The sequence below is a fragment of the Canis lupus genome, chromosome 12, assembly GCF_048164855.1.
Source record: "Canis lupus baileyi chromosome 12, mCanLup2.hap1, whole genome shotgun sequence".
In the NCBI taxonomy this organism is placed as follows: domain Eukaryota; kingdom Metazoa; phylum Chordata; class Mammalia; order Carnivora; family Canidae; genus Canis; species Canis lupus.
Genome location: NC_132849.1, coordinates 39,585,229 through 39,609,247, shown reverse-complemented (window position 1 = coordinate 39,609,247; position 24,019 = coordinate 39,585,229). Strand labels below are relative to the sequence as shown.

Below are 24,019 nucleotides of genomic sequence, written 5' to 3'. Positions count from 1 at the left end.
TCCCCACCATGACTCACTTTTTCACCTACCAACTGGATAAAAGGGCTTCTACTGCACACACATGGGCAGACTGATTTTACCCCAAGGAAAAACTATAAACATACCTGAGAGCATTAGAGCAGAGGGTAATATAGCATTAAGGGAAAGTAATTTAGCATTAAGCTGGGTTTGAATCCTGCCTCAAATTTACTTTCCTCTATAACCTTGTACAAGTCAACAAAATTTCACTTTGCTCATCTAAAAATGAGGTATTGGGCAGCCTGGGTGGCTCAGCGGTTTAGCGCTGCCAGCCTTCAGCCCAGGGTGTGATCCTGGAGACCAGGGATCGAGCCCCACGTCGGGCTCCCTGCATGGAGCCTGCTTCTCCCTCTACCTGTGTCTCTGCCTCTCTCTCTTTCCCTGTGTCTCTAACGAATAAATAAACAAAATATTTAAAAATAAATTAATTAATTAATTAAAAATGAGGTATTAAAATTTAACCTACCTCACAGGATTTTGAGGATTATATAACAATTCATGTATTTAGCATGGTGCCTAGCACATGTTAAGTACTGTTTAGTAGCATGTGCATTGCAGCAAAAGATATGCCTATTCTCAGCTGTTACTTTAAAAAGTATCAATTTCAAGATTGAGTAATTTAAGCCCCAAGTCAAAGATAATTCAATACAACACTAGAAGTTATGGAGCATAGGCAGAGTACTGCATTACTTCTAACTGGTGGTTAACCAGAGGTGTATATCAGAATGCCTCAAAGAGGCAAATTCAGAAGCCAGGTTCTATCACAATTTAATCAGGCTCTCAGGGGCTATTTATATATGAAATATATATGAAAAGTTCCCCAAGTGGCTCTGATGTGAATCACAGATGAAGAACTGCCATTAAGATGATAAAACTATTGATGTTTTAATAAAAAATTACCCAATTAGCACTTAATAAAATGTTAAAATATCACCAAAAAATTGGGCAGATTATGTAGAAGTTAGCCAAATAACCAAAATGCATCTGATGGAATTAGTATTTATGGAAACTACTATATAAGCAAGAGATCTCAATTGCTACAGGCTTTTCTTATGCAAATTGTACAGATCTGCAATTTTAAATCAAAACCATGTCACCTCCCCACTAGAGTCACTCCTACTGAAATAAGCTTTTTCCTGTGTTAAAGTGAACTGTAAGACATACCTCATCAGCATACTTTATATCTCAACTACCTTCACGTGTTTAGCTTGGACACACATCTTTAACATTCCTCCAAAACTGGGTCTTCTTTTCTTTCTTTCCTGTAAGTAAACTCTAGGCCCAATGTGGGGCTTGAACTCATGACCTGAGATCGAGCACTGTATGACACAAACTGAGCCAGCCAGGTTTCCCCTCTATGCAGGGTTTCTCGATCTTAACACTAATTGATATTTTGTGGCAGATAATTCTTGGGGATGGGTGGGGCATGCAGGTTGCCCTGTGTATTTTAAGATATTTAGCAGTATTCCTGATCATTACCCACTAGATGCCAGTAGAACTCCACCTTACTTCAGTTGTGACAACCAAAATGTTTCTAGACACGGCCAAAAGTCCTTTGGGGTGAGAGGGCGAAGCCATTCCCCACTAAGAACTGCTTCTCTTAATGAATATTCTTCCTACCTGGCTTTCTTCAGACAGTTCTCTTTCATCTGAGATCACGAGTTATCTTAATTTTTTCATACAGGACAAAATGAGCAGACCCCAAAAAAGGACTGGTTGGTGTTTTTTATTGCCAAATAAGCAATGATGTGAACTTGCACAAGCACTTCTCACTTAACTATCAGCAACACATTGGTAGGACTGGGTTTGAATGCCATTCAAGCACTTACCAGCAATGTGATCTTGAGCAAGTCACTTAAACCCCTCCAAATGTTTCCTCATCTGCAAAATGGGAATAACAATATCTACTTTGTAGAGTTGCTGTATTAAAGATAATTTAAGTAAAATGGTAATTATGTTTGACATACAGAATTGCAATAAAAGAAAGCTACTATTACATTATTACCACCAAGTGTTCTGGCAATGAAGGATATTGTACACCCTCCACAATGCTTATAACAGTACTACAACTTCACTGTGAATTAGTTACCTCTGATATTAAAAACTGAAGATGCAAAGATCCCACCCTCCAAGAGGTCCAGGGACAACGCTGAGAAAAGCTGGCAGAGATTTTTTTATTTTATGTTAAACTCGACTCTGGTGTATTTTCATCCTGCAGTACTCTAAGACCCAAGAAAGAAGGAATTCATGAAAATAACTGAGCCATATAAATATTTGCCATATAGAATAAAAACTACTTTCAAATAATGACGCTTTAACGGTTTATTTTGAAGGTTATTTTAAAAACAAAGTTAAAGACAATCTGAGAAAAAAATTGCACAGAATACACTCATTAAATAAGTATGGTGATTAAATCAAAATAAGGGAAATATGTTTTCTTCTGCAATTCCGGAAATAAGTTCTGTTGTCCTGAAGGTTCTTATATTTCCAAAAGGGGGGGGGGGGGGGGAATCATGGCAATTAAAGCTGCCTCTTAATCATGTAAATCTACAGTAGAAACCAAATTTTTCTGTTCTTCCCAATTAAGTCAGTTTCGATCTTCAAACTGTGCCTTGTTTTTTAAAAGATATGATGCTAGAAATTCAATGGGATTTGGTGGTCTGTAAGGGAAAAGAAATCCATAATTTAGAAATGTATATTCTAAGTGTATTAATTTAAATGTATTGTTCCATAATGAAAATACATCTTTTTCAGTTTAATTTTCATTTTACACTCAAAGGCCATTTGTAGTAAATACAGTAAGTGAAATAGGCAAGCAAGTTAATCAACAATATAGTTAAAAGAGACTGAAAGTTTTCTATGGCTTACATCTGATTATAAATACAACTCTAAAAACACAAGTTTCGGGATCCCTGGGTGGCTCAGCGGTTTAGTGCCTGCCTTCGGTCCAAGGCATGATCCTGGAGTCCCGGGATCTAGTCCCACATCGGGCTTCTGCATGGAGCCTGCTTCTCCCTCTGCCTGTGTCTCTGCCTTACTCTCTCTCTGTCTGTGTCTCTCATGAATAAATAAATAAAATCTTTAAAAAAAATAAAAATAAAAAAAAAATAAAAACACAAGTTTCAAAAATGTAATTTTTGACAATGGGATGATGATTACCCAGGGGGGATAATGACTTAAAGAGGTCACAAGGGAGAATTCTGACAGTATTCAGTTTCTGGATCTGAGCACAAGTTATGTGGATATGTTTGGGTTCTGAAAATTCATCAAACCATACACCTACAATATGCACAATTTTCTCCACAGGTATTAACCTTCAATAAGAGTACAAAAACAATATAAGAAAATGGCTGTAGCATCATTGAGACAAATGGATGAACTCCTGAAAAATTAATCAAAGGATTCAATAGTCACTTGGACAAGTTAGTTCTGGTATGTTTCATTCTAAAAATGTACCTCTATTTTACTTCAAATACTTAAATCAATAATAATTCTAATACTGCTACAACACAGAGCAACTAAGAACATAAACATATTTTAAAATTCAGAGGTGGAAGAAAGGGAATTAAAAGTGATCGAAGGGCACACACTTCCAGTTACAAGATGAATAAGCACCAGGGCTATGACATACGACACAATGACCACAGCTAACACTGCTGTGTGATAATAGCAAACTTGTTGACAGGAGTGCCTAAGAGTTCTCATCAAAAGGAAAATTTCTTTTTATTTTTTTTCCTTTTTATTGCATCTATGTGAGATGATGGATATGGTATCGTTTCACAATATATGTAGATCAAATGCTATGCTATATCATTTAGGCTTATACAGTGATATAGGTCAATTATTTCTCAATAAAACTAGGGAAAAATGTCAACAAAAGATGTATTTTATATTTATCACTTTTCCATGAATTATTCTTGCTGAGAAAACAAGTCAAAAGATGAAAAGCTGGAGGAATCAGCTATTTAAAATCCTACTATGAAAACAAAACAAAACAAAAAAAAAATATAAAATAAAATAAAATAAAATAAAATAAAATAAAATAAAATAAAATAAAATAAAATCCTACTATGAAAAGGCATATTTAGAATTAATTTACAATGATCTCAAAACATTCCCTTAAATTTGTAAGGTCTTTTGAACTGCCTAGACATAAACAATTTTTCACATACTATATATAATTTTTCACATACTATATATAATTTCATGAATAATTTTGCCAGAATTCCTTACTTAAAAAGTATATTTACTAACAGCATGTTACCTAAAAACTTCTTCAAATTTTTCCTTCTAGCATTTAAAGTAATATTTAGAATTTCTCATATACTGGCTTTCTGCAGATAAAGAACAAAAATATATGTATATAAAAGATGCCCATACTTTAATTGACAGTATTAGAGCCAAGATCTATCTTGCAGTCATAAACAAATCCTATTTTATACATATAATTTAAGAAAACATTTTTCTTATTGGATTTGCTTACACAAAAAGAATTTAGGTAGAATTAATAGGAAAAAACATGTAAAGAAAAAAACTGTAATGTTGCTAACAAAGAAATATAAATCAAAACCGCTTGGCAAGTGCGGCGCTTGGGTGGCTCAGTCAGTTAAGCATCTGCCTTCAGCTCAGGTTATGATCCTGGAATCCAGGGATTGAGCCCTACCTGAGGCTCTCTGCTCAGCGGGACGTCTGCTTCTTCCTCTCCCCACCCCCTGCTCCTTCTCTCATTCTCTCTCACTCACTCTCAAATAAATAAATAAAATCTTAAAAAAAAAAAACAACTTTGCAAGAAAAGTTTATAGCAACACTCATGCTGTTGAGGCTATGATAGTAGAACTTTAAGGATAAACTTCTAGACAGAAAAAATGATTTTATGTATCATATACTACATAACAACAGTCGTTCCTCAAACTAGCAAATTAACTCTTGGAAAAGTATCACAAGAACATAATTAAGCAAAGGTGCCTGGATAGCTCATTCGATTAAGCATCTGCCTTCAGTTCAAGTCCTTATCCCAGGGTCCTGAGATCAAGTCCCAAGTTAGCACCCTGCTCAGCGGGGAGGCTGCCTCTCCCTCTCCCTCTCCCCCACCTCACATAGGCACACTCTCAAATAAATAAATAAAATCTTTTTAAGTAATTTAACAAAAGCAAAAGACACATGAAAACATATAAATTGCCTAACCTATATTAACAAAGGAAATTGGACCTAAGTGTTCAACAATGAAAAAATGGCTAAATTAATTGCAGTATCGTTATAATTTAAATTATAATCACAAAGGCTATGCAGAGATATAGAAATAGTTTTCTGTTATAAAGTAAAAAAGACATATAAAATTACATGTACACCATGACTAGAAAGCTTTATAAATATACATATGATCCAAGACTAGTACAGATAAATGAAAGTATCTGAATTCAGTTATGGCTGACTTATTTTTTTTAAAACTCTAATATCTATAAATTCCCTATATTTTAAAAATAACTCAGCATAACTAATGATAACAATATTTCAATTAGAGAAGTCTTTATTTTTTCTCTGATAACTCCATTTACAGATACTATTGTCTTACCTTTCTTTTGCAAGCACAGCAAGGCCCTGTAATAAAATAGGCACAACTGTCTGATCCAGGTAGGCACGAGTTGGCAAAGACTGGAGATCCACTTTCTGTTTTGATGACTTTTCTGCATTAATCTTCTCATTGTCTACTATCCTCTAGTGGATTCAAAAAACATGCATGTATATTACAAATAACTGGATTATTTTGAATGCTAAACAAAAATTAATGATAAGATGACACTAAGAGAATCAATGACTAGAAAAGCTGATATTGAATAGCAAATCTTTCTGCCAAAATAAAAACCAGACCCATCCCTAAATTCCATTTAAACCTTTTCTCTCTGAAGGCACCATAGGATCTCATTCTTTTACTTAGTTTTTTAAATTAAGTAGGCTCCACACCCAACATAGGGCTTAAACTCATGAGCCCGAGATCAACTATTGCATGCCCTATGGACCGAGTCAGCCCATATACCCCAGTATCTCCAGATCCTTTTCTCCCTTTCCTTCTGCCTGTTGAGGAGTAAATACAAGTGCTACTGTTTTTTTCATAAGAATACCTTCTTACACTATGCTTCAAAAAAGTCTGACACTAAGTAGCACTGAAGCACAGTAAGAAAGCTAGACCTGTTTCAATTCTTTCATCACAGACGTATCAAGGACAAAGTCTCACTTAGGTACTTAATAGGTCTGTAACACTTCTGTAACACTTGCTAAAGTCTCTTAACAGAGACAGCAGGCCTCAGGCTCAGAGCTTTCCAAAGGCAATAGAATATAGCTAAAATTTACTACCATTTTGTATTCACTGTTTTTATTTTTATGGTTAGCCTCTATCAAATTGAGAATGCCTTTCCATTTGTTTCTTTTTTACAGAAATGCATTCATGATTTTTTTTTGCATTCATGATTTTTTAAAGTGAATAGAATAAAAAAATATTAATCGAATGACAGCCAAAAAATGGTAGAATTACTAATACAGAAAAGATCATTAATATGGTATTTAAATGATGTTTAAGAAACAATGACATACTTTCTACTCCTAAGAACCTTCAAATTTTAGGTCTTTCATGTAGATTCATCTGACATCCAGAGCATCAAAAACTACTTTATTGAAAAACTTTTCATTCTTTTACAAATCAAACATTTTAGAAAATTAGAAATAAGTGGCTACCTAAAAGGCAAAACACTATTAAGAACACTTTCATTTAAATGTAATTTTGGGGGCAGCCCAAGTGGCTCAGCGGTTAGCGCTGCCTTCAGCCCAGGGCCTGATCCTGGAGACCCAGGATCCAGTCCCACATCGGGCTCTCTGCATGGATCCTGCTTCTCCCTCTGCCTGTGTCTCTGCCTCCCCCCACCCCCCCGTGTTTCTGATGAATAAATAAATAAAATCTTTTTTAAAAAATTTTTTAAAAATAAATGAAATATTGGGGTGCCATACTGGCTCAGTTAGTGGAGCATGCAACTCTTGATCTTTGGGTTGTATGTTTGAGCCCCACATTGGGTGTAAAGACTACTAAAAATAAAATCATTTTTAAAAAATGAACTTTTGGGCAGCCCCAGTGGCGCACAGCGGTTTAGCACCGCCTGCAACCTGGGGTGTGATCCTGGAGACCCGGGATTGAGTCCCGCGTCGGGCTCCCTGCATGGAGCCTGCTTCTCCCTCTGCCTGTGTCTCTGCCTCTCTCTCTCTGTGTCTCTATGAATAAATAAAATCTTTAAAAAATAAAAAAATTAAAATAAATAAAAATTAAAAATGAACTTTTGTTTCAATTATACTCACACTGGATATAAATGAGTCAACAACAAAATAACATTTTCTAGACTTAATTTTTTAGACAATTTTATTTTGTAAAAAGTGGTAAAAAACAAAAACTTTAATCATATACCTACGATATATATACACCATGATTTCCAAAGACACTTCCCACAACTATGTCAGCCAACTATTCTAATTTTGCTCATGATTTTTTCATCTTATTTTGAAACATAAGAGACAATAATCTTCTGTGCTTAATTAATGTGTAAAATAGCTATCTGTTTGCTCATGGATTAAGAATTTATTGTTCCGGGATCCCTGGGTGGCGCAGCGGTTTAGCGCCTGCCTTTGGCCCAGGGCGCGATCCTGGAGACCCGGGATCGAATCCCACGTCAGGCTCCTGGTGCATGGAGCCTGCTTCTCCCTCTGCCTGTGTCTCTGCCTCTCTCTCTCTCTCTGTGACTATCATAAATAAATTAAAAAAATAAATAAATAAATAAATAAATAAAAAAAGAATTTATTGTTCCTTGGTAAACTTCAACAGATAATTCACATGGAGGACAAAAACTAGTCGGTTACATGACATTTCAATGCCTTCAATAAGAATCAACAATGCCTAAACAATTCCTGTAGATGTAATAATAAATCCCTTGACTAAATATTCTTATTTTTTTCATCCAAACATTTAATGAATATCCACTATGTGCCAACAGCCATGCTTAATTTTAGTTAAGCCCAAATCCTGAATTAATCTAAAAATATATACATCCAAATTACCACCTCCCTAAAAGGTAAAAGGTGTTAAGGGTATATAACATTGATCACAAATATGAGGAAAAAATAAGGTGAGCACTAGGATTATCCCAGGTTACCGCCTCCTGCCTAGAAAATTTATAGGATGCAATGCAGAGAACCAAAGCAGAGCCCAGCAGTCTCCTTGAGCTGAGAAGACAGACTTAAAACTTCAGGGAAATAAGACAACTAGAATTTGTAGGACAGGGATCCCTGGGTGGCGCAGCGGTTTGGCGCCTGCCTTTGGCCCAGGGCGCGATCCTGGAGACCCGGGATCGAATCCCACGTCAGGCTCCCGGTGCATGGAGCCTGCTTCTCCCTCTGCCTGTGTCTCTGCCTCTCTCTCTCTCTCTCTCTCTCTCTGTGTGACTATCATAGATAAATTAAAAAAAAAAAAAAAGAATTTGTAGGACAGAGTATTGAAGAGTGCATGAAGAAGAAAGGTATATTCAGAAAGAAATTAAAGAGATTGCCTTGCAGTCTTTAGGTGAATACTTATCGTGCATGCATACAGGATAACTACCCAGGGCACCTGGAATGAAGAGACACAATCCCTGGAGCTCACATGAGGCCAAGAATAGTTCATGTTCCTGTGACCCAAAATTGGAAAACTGTACTACATGGAGCTCCAGGGGAGATGTAAGAGGAGGATATTAGCCCTAAATTAAAGGCTAGTGTGGTCCTAACAGAGTTTAAAGCAAACCTGGAAAGGATCAAATTGTTTCTTAGTAACTTAACTGAGTCCTAGAAGGAAGCTCAAGAATGTTTGAAGGAATACAAAAATAGCCAGTATCCAACAAGGTAAAATGCACAATGCCCAGCCTCTGATAAAAAGTCACTACACAGGCAAAGAAGCAGGTATATACTACCCCTAATGAGGAAAAATTTTAATCCACAGAAACAGACCCAGAAATGATACAGATAATAAAATAGGCAGTGCTGTAAACCATTTCTTATAACATCTTCCACATCTTCAAGAGAGGAAAACATAATTAAGCTTACAGAGTACTTAAAAATACTTGAAGAAATAAAAGCTGAAATTTTCCTAATTTCACAAAAACTCTAAATCCACAGATTCAAGAAACTCGATGAATCCTAAGCACAAGCTGCATAATTTAAAAAAAAAAAACCTACACAAAGACACATCATAATCAAATTATTTAAAACCTGAAATAAGGGACGCCTGGGTTGCTCAGCAGTTGGACACCTGCCTTCAGCTCAGGATGGGATCCTGGGATCTTGGATCCGGTCCTGTATTGGGCTCCCTGCAAGGAGCCCGCTTCTCTCTCTGCCTATGTCTCTGCCTCTCTCTCAGTCTGTGTCTCTCATGAATAAATAAACAGATCTTAAAAAAAAAAAAAAAAAAAAAAAAAAAACCTGTAATAAAATCGTAAAAGCACCAAAAGAAGAGACATTAAATATGGAGACGCAAAGACAGAAGTGATTGCATATTTCCTATCAGAAATGATGTCAGCCAAAAAGACAGTGGAACAAATCTATACCAGCAAAAATATCTCAGGAATAAAGACCAATAAAAAAAAAAAAAAAAGACAAAATAATGACTTTTCAGATATTCAGAAAAATCTCTTTAAAGATAATTAACTGGGCAGCCAGGGTGGCTCAGCGGTTTAGCACCGCCTTAAACCCGGGGCGTGATCCTGGAGTCCCGGGATCAAGTCCCATGTTGGGCTCCCTGCATGGAGCCTGCTTCTCCCTGGGCCTGTGTCTCTGCCATTCTCTCTCTCTGTCGCTCATGAATAAATAAATAAAATATTTTTAAAAATAAAATAAAATAAAGATAATTAAATTTTTAAGGAAAATATAATGCAGCAGCCCATGTGGCTCAGCGGTTTAGTACTCCCTTTGGCCCAGGGCGTGATCCTGGAGACCTGGAATGAAGTCCCACTTCAGGCTCCCTGTATGAAGCCTGCTTCTCCCTCTGCCTTGTGTCTCTGCCTCTCTCTCTGTGTGTCTCTCATGAATAAATAAATAAAATCTTAAAAAAAAAGAGAAAAAAAAGAAGAGAGAGAAAGAAAGAAAAAGAAAAAAAAATGAATTACAGGACTTATACATAGAAGTAAAACATAACAACAGTCCAAAGGTCAGTTGATAGAAAATGGGACAATACTGTTGTTTGTTTGTTTTAAGATTTATTTATTTATTTTGAGAGAGGGACCGAGCTGGGGAAAGGGCAGAGGAAGAAAATCTTTCAAGCAGACCTCCTGCTGAACTAGGAGCCTGATGAGGGGCTGGACCTCACAACCCAAGCAACGGGGGATCTACACTGAAACCAAGAGTCTGACTGAGGCACCCAAGAGCCCTTGTTACAAGTAAGGTTCTTATACTCTACACAAAAAGAAATAATGCCACTTGAAGGTAAATTGTGAAGTCAAACTTGCATGTATAAACTATAAAGCAAGCACCTAAAAAGAAATTATAACTTATAAGCCATTAAAGGCAGAAATAGAGTAAGAGAAAAAGTAGCAGCAACTATCCAGTATTGATTTCCAGACTCTCAAATACCACAACAAATTAAAAATTACACTATGAACAAAAGGACTAACATAGGGATGTCAACTCTGTTTTGCCAAGTAAAATCTTACAAACAAACATAATTATTATTTTACTACCACATTAATACATTAAAGGAATGAGCATTTTAAAACTATGGAAGCAGGGCAGCCACGGTGGCTCAAAGGTTTGGTGCTGCCTTCAGCCCAGGGTGTGATCCTGGAGACCCAGGATCAAGTCCCACGTCAGGCTCCCTGCATGGAGCCTGCTTCTCCCTCTGCCTGTGTCTCTGCCTCTGCCTCTCTCTCTCTCTCTCTCTCTCTCTGTCATCAATAAATAAAATCTTAAAATGAAATTATAGAAGCAGAAGACCAATCACCAAAGAGTGTATCAAACACTCCCTCTACTCTCATTTTTTTTTCTCACTACCACGGAAATTGGTCTGAGAACCTGAGAGAAAGCCTTTGGGAATCACTGCTCTTCTCTATCATGACTCTGCCTTCATATACAAACATCATCAAGAAAAGACTGCTGAAAAAAAGAAAAGAAAAGAAGAAAGGAAAAGAAAGAAAAGACAAGACTCCTGATGTCTATAAAGAAGTTTGTAAATGAAATACAAAGTGGTGTAAAATATCTTCAGATTCAATTAAAGGTTACATTATGAAAATAGATGAGTGTTTTTCTTAATATACTGATATCAAACCCAGAAACATTCCTAGCAATTTTGTAAGGCAGAGTGGTTATTCCACATACCAGGGAACTCTAGTAGCTGATCAAGACTGTCAAGACAATTTAACTGTACCTCAAAAACGTCAACCTGCCTACGTTTAACACACAGCCCTCCACTATACTTCCTGGTGACTTTGCACAAGGTATTCAACTTCCCTGAGCTTTATAGGACTAAAGATACATGTAAATTACTTAGCAGTGTGTCTGGTACACAGCACAAACAAAGAAATATTAGCAGCTTGGAAATAGTTATGTGCATTTATCCAAACTTAATCACTGGCAATGTCTCCTTCCCCACCCGCTCCCAATAAAACGCACACATCTCCCGGAAGCCTCTATTTTCCTAACCAATCCTACCCAGCTTTGGCTAATTCTTTTGTCCTGGCATTTACTCATTCATTTACAAAATAACCTCTACTTTTGAACAACCACCTCCTAGCACTTCTATGAAAAAGCTCTAAGAAAGTCTATCTTCTTTTGTATGTTTTTCACAGGTAGTCTTTGAATTCAGACTTCACTAAGACAAAAACCAAGGTCTATTATGTGTTATAGCTTCCAACGGCATCGCATCTTCTACTGAACAGCAGAGAAATCAACATTTATTACATGTTAACTCCATGAGAACACTATTCTGCTACAAAGACAATGGGTGTAATTTTAAACGTGCTTTTTTTTTTTCCAAAGCAATGTTCCAACAGATTCATTAATACCCAGCAAGCCAAACGATTGGCCAGTCTCCATTAGTAACGCATGTTTGTTTCTTTATATCACTTTCAGAAGTTCAACCTCTTGACTCAAAACTAATGTGAACGTCTGCATGGCACGAGGTATTACTACTGCTAATAAAACAAGCTACCCATGATTTGATACTATTTAGTTCATGTTGATAGAGTTTTGCCTTGTGCAAAGCAACCTAGTAAAAAAAATTTTTTTTAATTTAAAAAAAAAAAAAAAAAAAAAGGATCCCAAGTTTGCTCCAGCTCATAAGAGACGTTCAGATGCGGCATAAGAAGTGGGCGAAATTACCTCCACATTGTCTGTGAGACCGTACTCAGAGTGAGGGTTTTCTGCAACCTAGGAAACAAAACACAGGTCACTGAGACGTGAGCCACCCCTTCTCGCTGCACACCGCCCCCCTGAAGCCAGGGCCTCCTGGTACCTGCGTCTGCCCCTCCAGCATCTGCTCTGGCTCCATGGCGGACCCTGCAAGTCACAATCCCCGGAAACCAGTCTTGGAAAACAAGAAGAACCGTGAGTTACCCGGGAGATTTCCACACGAAGATGCCAGGATGGAGTCCAGCCCAGCCCCCGACCCCGCCCCTCACCCCCACCTGGGCGCGGGAGCACCCGGAGCAGCAGAGCAAGGTGGGACAGTCCAAGACAGGGCGCCCGCATCAGGTCCGGAAGCTCCGCGGTGGTCCCAAGAACCTAGAAGAGGTGGGAAAGAGGGGAGAGGGAGCTGATTACCCGCGCCCAAGCCGCTCGTTCTTAAGAGCCCTGCACCGCGCCACCAACTCCCAGCACAAACCGCTTCAGCCGTAAGTGACGGATGTCGCACGACTGCCGCGCCTGCGCAGAACTCCCCCCTCCCCCGCCCCCGCCCCCGCCCGCTCCCCGCGGGGCCCGGGGGCGGGGAGCGGCTAGCGCCCGGCCGGAGTCCAGGTTCCCCAGCTGCAGTCGGCGGGGCGTCCTGGCCGAGACCGGGCCGAGACCGGGCCGAGACCGGGCCTCGAAGGTTGCGGCAGACTGGCTCTGCAGCCTGCACACCGAGGCGAGCGCCACCCCAGCTGCAGACCCCGGGACCACCACAGCGGGCAGGGGCTCGGCCCGCCCAGCCCCCAGTGCCGCTTTTGGGAGAGCTTCTGCGGAAGCTCAGTCACCCACTCCCTGGGTGGTTCTGAACGAAAAATCAGACCTAAGCCAAGCAGTCGGCGAAAGAATGTCAGTGTTTTACTCTAAAAAGGTGGGGGAAGAAGCAGTGTTTGAGGATTTCCCGGTAAGCCTTGCTCAAGACCTCCAATCTGCGAATCTGCGGTGTTAATGCTACCTTACATTTGTATCAAAGTTTGCAAAAAGCAACTGGCTTTCCAAAGTGTGCTACTGTTGATACTATTGCATTTGTGGGGGAAAAAAAAAACACAAAGGATCATTTGCCTTCTACTTACAGCTCGTAAATAGCAAACAGGATTGCTCGGATCCCAATAAATGCCTTTTTTTTTTTTTTTGCCATTTATTTTAATGTAAATACAAGTGATAACACTCATTAAAGTTCCTACCTTTAATTCAACAGTCCCATTTGTAGTTGCACTCTGTAGTATGAAAGTTTGAAAACTTCATATTAAATATTTGGAGACTAGATTATGTCATACCAATATAAGGGGAGGTAAGCTATTGAAAGTCATGATTCCAGAAATACAGAAACATTTATGATTATAACATTAAGTTTTGAAAAAGAAAGAATACAACTAAAAAAGTTTTGCTCCTCTGCAAAAACTGAACAGATGAAAATCTAAATGAATTTGGGAACTAGATTTATGTGTACATTTTTATTTTTTATTTATTTTTTTTGCGTATGTTTTTAAAGTTTAATTTTGTGATGTTTACTTGTTTAATATTGTAATTGGTGGCAGTTACCATAAGGCATCTTGAGGATGTTTCATGTAGGACTGACGCAAAGATGTGGACACATATATAAAGGATACAGAAATTTACTAATACATAAATTAAGATTAAATGCTTTTCAGGAGTGGGAAATAACAGTAAATATGTCTAGAAAAGAGTTGGGGAAACTTAACAGTTATGTACATTGCTATATTATCATATATTCGTGGATTTCTTAATATATAGCAAGCAAGCACTCAATAAATATTTCCAAATTCCAGAAAGTAATTGAGAACTGCTAATTTATGTTTTCTAAGTACTGACAGTTTTAGTAAAAGAGAAGCTAGACTGAGCTCCTTCGAGACAGGGACCTGTCTTATGTAACTTAGTACTTCATACAGTGCCTGGTACATACTAAGGTTCACAGCATATATGGAGTTGATCCATAGTCAAAACTGAATACAAATACATACAATGACACTACTAAAGATCATATATATCTTTATGTGTGTGTGTAAGATACATGCATATATGATTACCAAAAGGAGTAAACAGAATAATTAACTATCAGCCAGGTTTCTCTCAAACCAGGAAAAACTTATGTGAGGTTTACAAAAAAGCTTCACCAAATTTTTTTATATTTACAACATGTGGAAAAAAAGAACACACCATCACAGCAGAGAGATGGGAGGGGAAAAAATGACAGCTAGAAATGATGTTAATGACTTAGCAAGAAAATGATAGGACCTATAAAGTTAATTGAAGAGACTGCAGAATACTGAGTTCTTATATGAAATTAAAAATTCTAGGGGATCCCTGGGTGGCTCAGCAGTTTGATGCCTGCCTTAGGCCCAGGGTGTGATGCTGAAATCCCAGGATCAAGTCCCACATCAGGCTCCCTGTGTGGAGCCTGCTTCTCCCTCTGCCTGTGCCCGCCCTCCCTCTCTCTCCCTGTCTCTAATGAATAAATAAAATCTTTAAAAAATTATAAAGAGGATGGACCCTGAGAATTATGATTATGACAGAAATTGGCAATAATGTGTACTCTAGAGAGGGATAAATTAGAAGAATGAGAAGCACATTTAACTCTCATTTGGCCTTGTCATTCCAAACTTGGTTCAAGACTCCTCTCATCTGCTTTTATCATGTCTTTCTACTAAGCACTTACCTCATCCTGCCTTATATGTTGTGTGCAGTTAAACACAATTAGATTTTTTAGTTCTTCAAAGGCAAAAATTTGTTATATTCATCTCCACATATATTTCTTATATTCAATAAATGTTTTTTAAAAGAAGTGAATGTATAGGGAAGGCAAGCACTTGCACCAAAGCACCACTCTAGACTTGTCTTTCTTGAAGTTTAGAATAAACAGTAGTTTATAGATTCTAGAACTAGAATTCTAGAATCCAGAATAATAAAGAAAAATTATGTGCTTGACCCCCTTTTTACAGACTTGGTGCAACATTAACCTAGGGATCCCTGGGTGGCGCAGTGGTTTAGCGCCTGCCTTTGGCCCAGGGCGCAATCCTGGAGACCCGGGATCGAATCCCACGTCGGGCTCCCGGTGCATGGAGCCTGCTTCTCCCTATGCCTGTGTCTCTGCCTCTCTTTCTCTCTCTGTGACTATCATAAATAAATAAAAATTAAAAAAAAAAAAAAACATTAACCTATTGGGGCCACTGAGTGGCTCAGTCTGTTAAGAGTCTGCCTTCAACTCAGGTCATGACCTCTGGGTCCTGGGATGGAGCCCCACATTGGGCTCCCTGCTCAATGGGGATTCTGCTTCTCCCTCTCCCTCTGCTGCCCTCCACCCACCCCTGATTTATGTATTCTCTCTCTTGCTCTATCTCAAATAAATAAATAAAATCTTTTAAAAAATAAAAATAAAAAATAAAACACTAGCCTATTAGACAAAATCGACTTAGGAATAATGTAATATATATAGTAGAAAAACACTTGATTTGTAATTAGATGAGTATTAGAACCTGATTCCTTCATTGTTTGCCATGTGGAAGTAAACAAATAGTTTAACTCTTCTGAGCTTCATGTTTTTACACATATAGATTAGGATAATAATTCGTGTAGAGGATCAAATGAGATAAAATAGATGAAACTGCTTTGTGTGAAGCTATATAAGTGAGACATTCTATTTTATCTATAACTACTGCTTTGTTATAATAACATAGACTACTTTTTAAAAAGATTTTATTTATTCATGAGAGACAGCAAGAGAGAGAGAGAGGCAGAGACACAGGCAGAGGAATAAGCAGGCTCCATGCAGGAAGCCCAATGTTGGACTCGATCCCAGAACTCTGGGATCACACCCTGAGCCAAAGGCTCAACCACTGAACCACCCCAGTGTCCCCATAGTCACCTTTTTTGTTCCTATTCTGTTTTCTTTTAATTAATTTGGGAGAAAGTGCTCAAATAAAGTACATGATTCAGTACACACTCATACACAAAAACGCTAACGTATTTGCAAAGGAAGACATAGAGTGTATTGAGTGTAAATGGGCCCTCTGAGGACAATTTGTGGGAAGGGACACCAACTACCTCTGAAGAAGACCTAGAAATATATATTCCAGATTTGGAAGGAAGTCATTTTCCAAGGAAGTCTCTCTGGTGGCTGATAAAAAGACAACTACTTTACCCATAGCTCCTGTGTCTCTGCTACCAAACCCCATGCCCAACCACCCCATCACCATCATCTCAGAAATATTGGTATACCAAATAATATGCTAAATAGGCTTTAAAAAAAAAGATTTTGTTTATTTATACATTCATGAGAGACACACGGAGAGGCAAAGACATAGGCAGAGGGAGAAGCAGGCTCCCTCCAGGGACCCTGATGTGGGACTCGATCCTGGGACCCCAGGATCATGCCTTGAACCAAAGACAGATGCCACCACTGAGCCACCCAGGTGACCCCCAAATGGCCTTTTAAAGACATGAATAGGGATCCCTAGGTGGCGCAGCGGTTTGGCGCCTGCCTTTGGCCCAGGGCGCAATCCTGGAGACCCGGGATCGAATCCCACGTCGGGCTCCCGGTGCATGGAGCCTGCTTCTCCCTCTGCCTGTGTCTCTGCCTCTCTCTCTCTCTCTCTCTCTCTCTCTCTCTGTGACTATCATAAATAAATAAAAATTAAAAAAAGAAAAAGAAACCATCCCCCCCCTTTTGTAATCCCTACCCCCAACGTAGGTTAGAATTTATAATCCCAAAATCAAGAGTCACATACTCTACTGAGCCAGCCAGATGCCCTGAAACCTTTTCTCTACTTAAAGACAAACATGGGCAGCAAAATAGAAATTGGTAGTTATGCTATCTAATTTTAATACCAGATTACTATGTAAATGTGTTTTTCTTTATAGTATCATTATCAGAATGCATTGCTGATGTATCCATATAAGAGAGAACCCCCCTAAAAAACCTGAATTTAAAAAAATTGAATTAGAATTCCCAACTAGGTTCAAGTGAAGTGATTTACATATTCTACTACATAATACTGTAATCCCCCCGTAAAACAGATACAATTATCCCCATAAAGAAAATAATAAAATTGATTCAGAAAATTGTCAGGGTGCCTGGGTGGCTCAATCAATTTAGCGTCCAACTCTTTTTCAGCTCAGGTCTTGATCTGAGAGTCGTGAGTTCAAGCCTTGTGTTGGGTTCCACCCTGGGTGTGATGCCTACTTAAAAAAAAAAAAAAAAAGGAAAACAAAATTGTCACATAATGTTACATACTCACATGGCTACTTGAAATTTCAACCCATATCCATCTCATTCCAAAGATTGTGCTCCAGGCTGTGCATAAATAGAGGACAAATGTATCAGTTAGTATCCTTTGGGATTCCAGTAACAAATCTCAATTCCAGTTTGTTAAGCAACAAACCAGACTTTTGAGTAACAATTGAAAACCCTGGTAGTAAGGTGGGTATCTAACAAGGTCTAGTCTGGCTTTTATACTGTTTGTCTACAATTTTCCTACCTTCATCTCTTTAATGTATCAGCTTCAATCTCAGGCTGCTTTCTCATGGTAAAGAAATCATTGCTAGAAGTACTCAGGACAACATGCTTTCTTTTTCACATTCAAAAACAAAGCATCACTTCTCTAGGTCCACCCATGTACCACAAGTATGAACTTTGCTTTGATCTGTCCATTTTGAACCGGTTACGTTGATAAAGTGGATGTCATGTACTGACTAGCATGGACCTGAATTACTGTCCATTCCTCAACAGTGACAAGGATGTGACCTGGTAGTAGTTGATCCCACTGGAATTGTATGAACATTATATAATGGGAGGGGATTGGTTCTACAAGAGAAAGCCTTAGAATGGGTAGGAATGGAAAAGAAAGGGAATGGACGCTGAATAGCCAGTCAAAAAATACTGTTGGGGTGCCTAGGTGGCTCAGTTGGTTAAGTGCCCAACTGTTAATTTCCACTCAGGTCATGATCCCATGGTTGTGAGACTGAGTTTCACGTCAGGCTCCAGGCTAGAGTGTGGAGCCTGCTTAGGATTCTCTCTTCCTCTCCTTCTGCCCCTTCCTGCTCTCTCACTCTCTCTCTCTCTCAAAAAAAAAAAAAAATTCATTGCTGCATGTTATATAAAGACTTCAAGATAGTTTACCATAAGAGGGATAAACTAAAACAGAATTTTCACTTTGGCACACCATTTCTACTTCCACAACTTTATCCCATAGAAATACAAAAAAAAAAAAAAAAAAAGTATGAATTGAAGGATACTTATTGTACCATAGTTTTTAGCGGAAAAAAATTGGGAATAGGTTAAATTATGATAATACAATGGGCTAGTGTGTAAACACTGAAAAGATTAAAATAGATCCATAGGTACTGGTATGAAAAACATTTGCTACATAATTTTGTGTGAAAAAAAAATGCATGTTATAGGAAAATCTCTATAGTAAGAATCTATTTTTGTATGTATTTATTTGTATGTGCATAGCAAAAAGCCAGGAATATAAAACAAAATATTAAAAGGGAAAATGCTGAGGGAGTCTTTGTTTTTTCCAAACTTGTATATTGCTTGAACTTTTTCCCCCCTAAAAGCATGAATTTGCTTTAAAATAAAAAGACTAGGGTATGGGGATCCCTGGGTGGCTCAACGGTTTAGCTCCTGCCTTTGACTCAAACAGTGATCCTGGGGTCCCTGGATCGAGTCCCGCATAGGGCTTCCTGCATGGAGCCTGCTTCTCCCTCGGCCTGTGTCTCTGTCTCTCTCTCTTTCTGTGTCTCTCATGAATAAATAAATAAAACCTTAAAAAAAAAAAAAAAAAAAAAAAAGACTAGGGCAGACCCAGTGGCCCAGTGGTTTAGCGCTGCCTTCGGCCCAGGGTGTGATCCTGGAGACCCGATGAAGTCCCGCATCAGGCTCCCTGCATGGAGCCTGCTTCTCCCTCTGCTTGTGTCTCTGCCTCGCTCTCTCTCTGTGTGTGTCTGTCATGAATAAATAAATAAAATCTTTTAAAAATAAAATAAATAAATAAAATAAAACAAAACAAAATAAAATAAATAGGAGCATCTATGTGGCCTGGTCAGTTAAGCATCCAACTCTTGATTTTGTTTCAGGTCATGATCAAGCCTCACAGTAGGCTCGCGTTGGGCATGGAGCCTGCTGGGATTCTCTCTCTCCCTCTCCCCCTCATTCCATTTGCATGCTCACACTCTCTCCCTCTCTCTCCCTCTCTCAAATAAATAAATAGAGTAAAAACATTTAGATAAATTTTCTGTAATTGGAAAATATACAGTTTGTTGTACATAACACATGCAGTGTTGGAGAAGAATATTTATGTGAGCAATCAGTCTAATCAGTTGTATGATAGTACTAAAAGAAAAATCTTCCAGTTCACGCTTCCCTTCACCCAAGTATTTGTGGGTTGTGTGTAGAAAAGAGTTAACATAGCAAGCCTGAAACTGCTATCCTTAGAAAGGCCTGCTCCCAAGGTTGGTATCTGGGAATTTGAATGATAAACAGTTCCCTACACAAATACAAAACTTTCCCTAAATGATGAGAGTGGCTTAAACTTTTTGTACAAACACTATGGTTTCTTCTATATACCTGCCTTGCTTCTAGGAGTCTGGAATTTTGGTATATTTTAGCCAGAGGGTGCCTACATGCTCAGCTCCAGTAAAAACCCAAGCACTGAGTTTCTGATGAGTGTCATGGTAGACAATATTACACACATGTTGTCAGAATTCATTGCTGGAGGAATTAAATATGTCCTGTGTGATTCTACTGAGAGAAGACTCTTGGAAGCAGGTGCTTGGTTTTCTCCAGACTTTGCCTCATGTGCCTTTTCCCTTTGCTAATTTTGCTTTCTATCCTTTTGCTGTAATAAATCATAGCTATGACTATATTCTGAGTCCATGAGTCCTTCTAGCAAATCACCAAGAAGGTGATGTAAGGGATCTTAAACTCTTGAGGAATTTATTTTTTTAAGATTTATTTATTTATTCATGAGAGACACAGAGAGGGAGGGAGGGAGGGAGGGAGGGAGACACAGGCAGAAGGGAGAAACAGGCTCCCTGCAAGGAGCCTGATGTGCGGGGATCCCTGGGTGGCTCAGTGGTTTAGCACCTGCCTTCGGCCCAGGGCATGATCCTGGAGTCCCGGGATCGAATCCCACACATCAGGCTCCCTGCATGGAGCCTGCTTCTCCCTCTGCCTGTGTTTCTCTCTCTCTCTCTCTCTCTCTCTCTCTCTCTCTCTCTCTCCTGTGTGTGTGTGTCTCATGAATAAATAAATAAAAATCTTAAAAAAAAAAAAAGAGCCCAATGTGGGACTCCATCCTGGATCCTAGGATCACTCCCTGAGCCAAAGGCAGATGCTCAACCACTAAGCCACCAAGGTGTCCCTTGAGTAATTTAAATAAATATAAATTACAGTAAATTCGTATTCTAGTTCATTTACATTAGATATATATACATACATGATACATTTAAATGACAATATAAGATAATAACTGATTAAAGGTTAGATTGAATGATACAGAGCATAAATTCTAAAGAAGTTCAGCATGAGGTTGAGATATATGTAAGTAGGGGTCTTTGGAGCAGTATTAACAAAGAATAAGTATTTAAGCAAAGCTGGGAGGAGCAGGAGGACATCAAACAGACTGAAACACTAAAAAAGGAGAGTAAATGGACAGACTTAGGTATCCCTACCAGACTATAGGATTTGAGCTTACCTGTCAAGGTGGAAAGGAGGATGTCAAGGATAAAGAAGGCTCTCTGAAGTCACTGCAGTTGGTAGAAACCACTCTTGAAAACAGACAACTCTTTCTACATGCCCCAACGTTCACTTGGTGCTAACAGTTGTGAATTACCCTGCTTTTCACAGGTGCTAGAGTAAACATGCCCTGCCCACCATAAATATAGAAATATAATACTAATTTCTATAACCAAGTACTCAGAGTGATGATTGAATATACCCTCTGACAATCTAAATTGCTATTCCAGGGCATGCATTTCAAATTCTGTATTAACTGCCTCTTCATATGCCTCCACAGCATCATAGTTTTAAAAATCAGGTTGAGCAGGTTAGATAACAATTTATACTCTTACACCTACTACTATTTCAAAACCATGAGCTCATTCACTCTTTCACTAGAAACAAATCCTCTGGAAACTAGAGAATCTCAAACTGGTGTCTCAGTTTTGTTTTTGGTTTGTTTGATTTTAAATTTTAAGCCAATATCTCCTCAGCCATAGATTTCACATAAGAATTCAGAATTCTGGTTTCTCTTGAGATGTTTTAAAAGTATGGCAACAGTATGCCACATGTTTTTGAAAGGCAAAAATCAGCTGGAGCTAAGTAACAGCTGTCCTGTTTAATAAGGGGATGCTACTCTCCAATTTCTTATAATATTTTTCATTCATATCATACATACATTTTTGAATTCCACAGCTACACCAGGAACCCCTATATGTTATATGTCTCACCACTGTTGCTAGTTGTTACTTGAGTTTTTTAGCTACTGTATCTTTTATTCCCTCCTATATTCTTGGCACCTTACTCATTGCCTGGCATGCTGTCTGTGCTTTATACATTTTTTTAAAGATTTTATTTATTTATTCATGAAAGACAGAGAGAGAGAAAGAGAGAGAGACTGAGACAGAGAGACAGAGAGAGAGAGAGAGAGGCAGAGACACGGGCAGAGGGAGAAGCAGGCTCCAAAAAAAAAAAAAAAAAGAGAAGCAGGCTCCATGCAGGAAGCCTGATGTGGGACTAGATCCTGGGACCCCAGGATTATGCCCTGGGCCAAAGGCAGGCGCTAAACCGCTGAGCCACCCAGGGATCCCCTATACAAATTTGTTTAACAAATAAATGCATAATATGCATCACAATGTGGACTCAATAAAAAGAAATGATTAGTTTCCACAATTATGTTTTTGCTTAGTAACACAGCTATAGGATAATAATCCCCCAATTGTTACTCTACTCCTCCCTTACCTCCAACCATGTCTTCGTTTCTCTCATTTTCTGCCTTTTTCAAGATCAGTAATCTCTTGGTTCTAAGTGGGCCACTTTATTGTAGTTTTTTCTTTTAATTGAAAAGGAGCTCCTTGGGATGCCTGGGTGGCTCAGTAATTAAGCGCCTGCCTTTGGCCCAAGGTGTGATCCTGGAGTCCCGGGATCAAGTCCCACATCAGGCTTCCTGCGTGGAGCCTGCTTATGTCTCTGCCTCTCTCGCTGTGTCGCTCATGAATAAATAAATAAAAATCTTAATAAAAAAAAAAAAAAGAAGAGGTCTTTAATAGCTGTCATTCATCCCTACTTCAAATAATCCAGCATCTCTCAAGCTGAAGGTTTGAGGAATTCCTTAGAAGAGAAGTAGGGCTAAAATTGCCCCAAAACTATCTGGTGATAGTCACTTGGTAAATAAATTAATGGGTTAAAGTGATACGGTGACCAAATGTCCTGGATTAGTTAGCACAGTACTCAGCTCCTGCTTTTTGTTCTGGTGAAGCTGGCCCAGATTCCCTTCAAGATTAAGTGTCTGCAAGTTCTTCCCATCTGAAAACTGGGAGGCCATCACACTGTAGGTTAAATGACTGAGGTTAGGATCTTCAATCTAGGCAGACTATCAGGCCAGGATTACAGCTCGGCACTATTTCTCTTGAGGCAGATTTAGGAAGAGGTCACTTCAGAAAAATGGGTTTGCCTGGGACATAATTCCAAGAGGCAGGAGATGTGGATTGAGATGACTCCAAAGTGAAATCCCAGGAACGTCTGGTTTCTGGAATAACACTGTGGGTGTAAAAGAAACAGAATTTATTGAGGCTGGAGACTCAACACCAGGATGCCAAGGAACAAAACATCACTCCTGCTCTAGGGGCTGAAGAAACAATTATTTCATAATTGAGAGTATATAAACAGACTATGTAAAAATGCTTTTCTTTGGAAGCCTACATTTTTACTTTAACTCCCTGAAGCCCTGAAATGGTATGTGTCATTAATATGTTTGGGCAAGTAACAGACTATTAGAGCTTCAAGTTCCTTATTTTTAAAAATGGGGGGATAAACAATAAATAAAAAATGAGACAGCAATGCTTAACTCAAATAATGATGGTTGAATAAGAGAGTATAAATTAACCGGGTTAACCCAGAATATGGATTCAATAAATATTAGCTGGTGGTCCTAGTCATGATTATCATTGTTGCTGTCACCTTAAAATTACGTGTGTTGATTTAATTTAGCTCATGATTAAAACTAAGAAGGTTTTTATGATTCAGAAAAATGGTTGGGAAATGCTTTCTTAGATGAGCAGTTTATCTAAAATTTAAGCTGAAACTCTGAACTTGAGGTAAAAGGAAATTCTACACATAATCACTATGATAATTTGCAGAGAGACGCCTGGGTGGCTCAGTGGTTGAACATCTGCCTTTGGCTCAGGTCACGTGTGATCCCTGGGGTCCCTGATCCCATCTCAGGTCCTGGGATGGAGTTCCACATCAGGTTCCCTCAAGGAGCCTATGTCTCAAGCCTGTTTCTCCCTCTGCCTATGTCTCTGCCTCTTTCTGTGTGTCTCT

General features: G+C 38.7%; 1 protein-coding gene across 5 annotated transcripts; it reads right to left on the bottom strand.

The window, feature by feature from the left end:
- Nucleotides 1–2,325: 2,325 nt before the first annotated feature.
- Nucleotides 2,326–22,729, bottom strand: DPY30 (dpy-30 histone methyltransferase complex regulatory subunit). Of its 5 annotated transcripts, XM_072770618.1 has the most exons (7): nucleotides 22,439–22,729; nucleotides 17,715–17,770; nucleotides 12,699–12,795; nucleotides 12,527–12,598; nucleotides 12,394–12,441; nucleotides 5,591–5,733; nucleotides 2,326–2,678 (listed from the first exon to the last, which is right to left on the bottom strand). In XM_072770618.1, exons 4-7 carry the CDS (start codon nucleotides 12,560–12,562, stop codon nucleotides 2,606–2,608), a joined length of 300 nt encoding a protein of 99 aa, XP_072626719.1. In that variant the 5' UTR covers nucleotides 12,563–12,598; nucleotides 12,699–12,795; nucleotides 17,715–17,770; nucleotides 22,439–22,729; the 3' UTR covers nucleotides 2,326–2,605. The 5 variants fall into 5 exon arrangements, with proteins under 5 accessions (XP_072626719.1, XP_072626717.1, XP_072626718.1 ...); XM_072770616.1 differs by lacking the exons at nucleotides 17,715–17,770; nucleotides 22,439–22,729 and adding an exon at nucleotides 15,137–15,310; XM_072770617.1 differs by lacking the exons at nucleotides 17,715–17,770; nucleotides 22,439–22,729 and adding an exon at nucleotides 12,896–12,924.
- Between the last annotated feature and the right edge of the window lie 1,290 nt (nucleotides 22,730–24,019).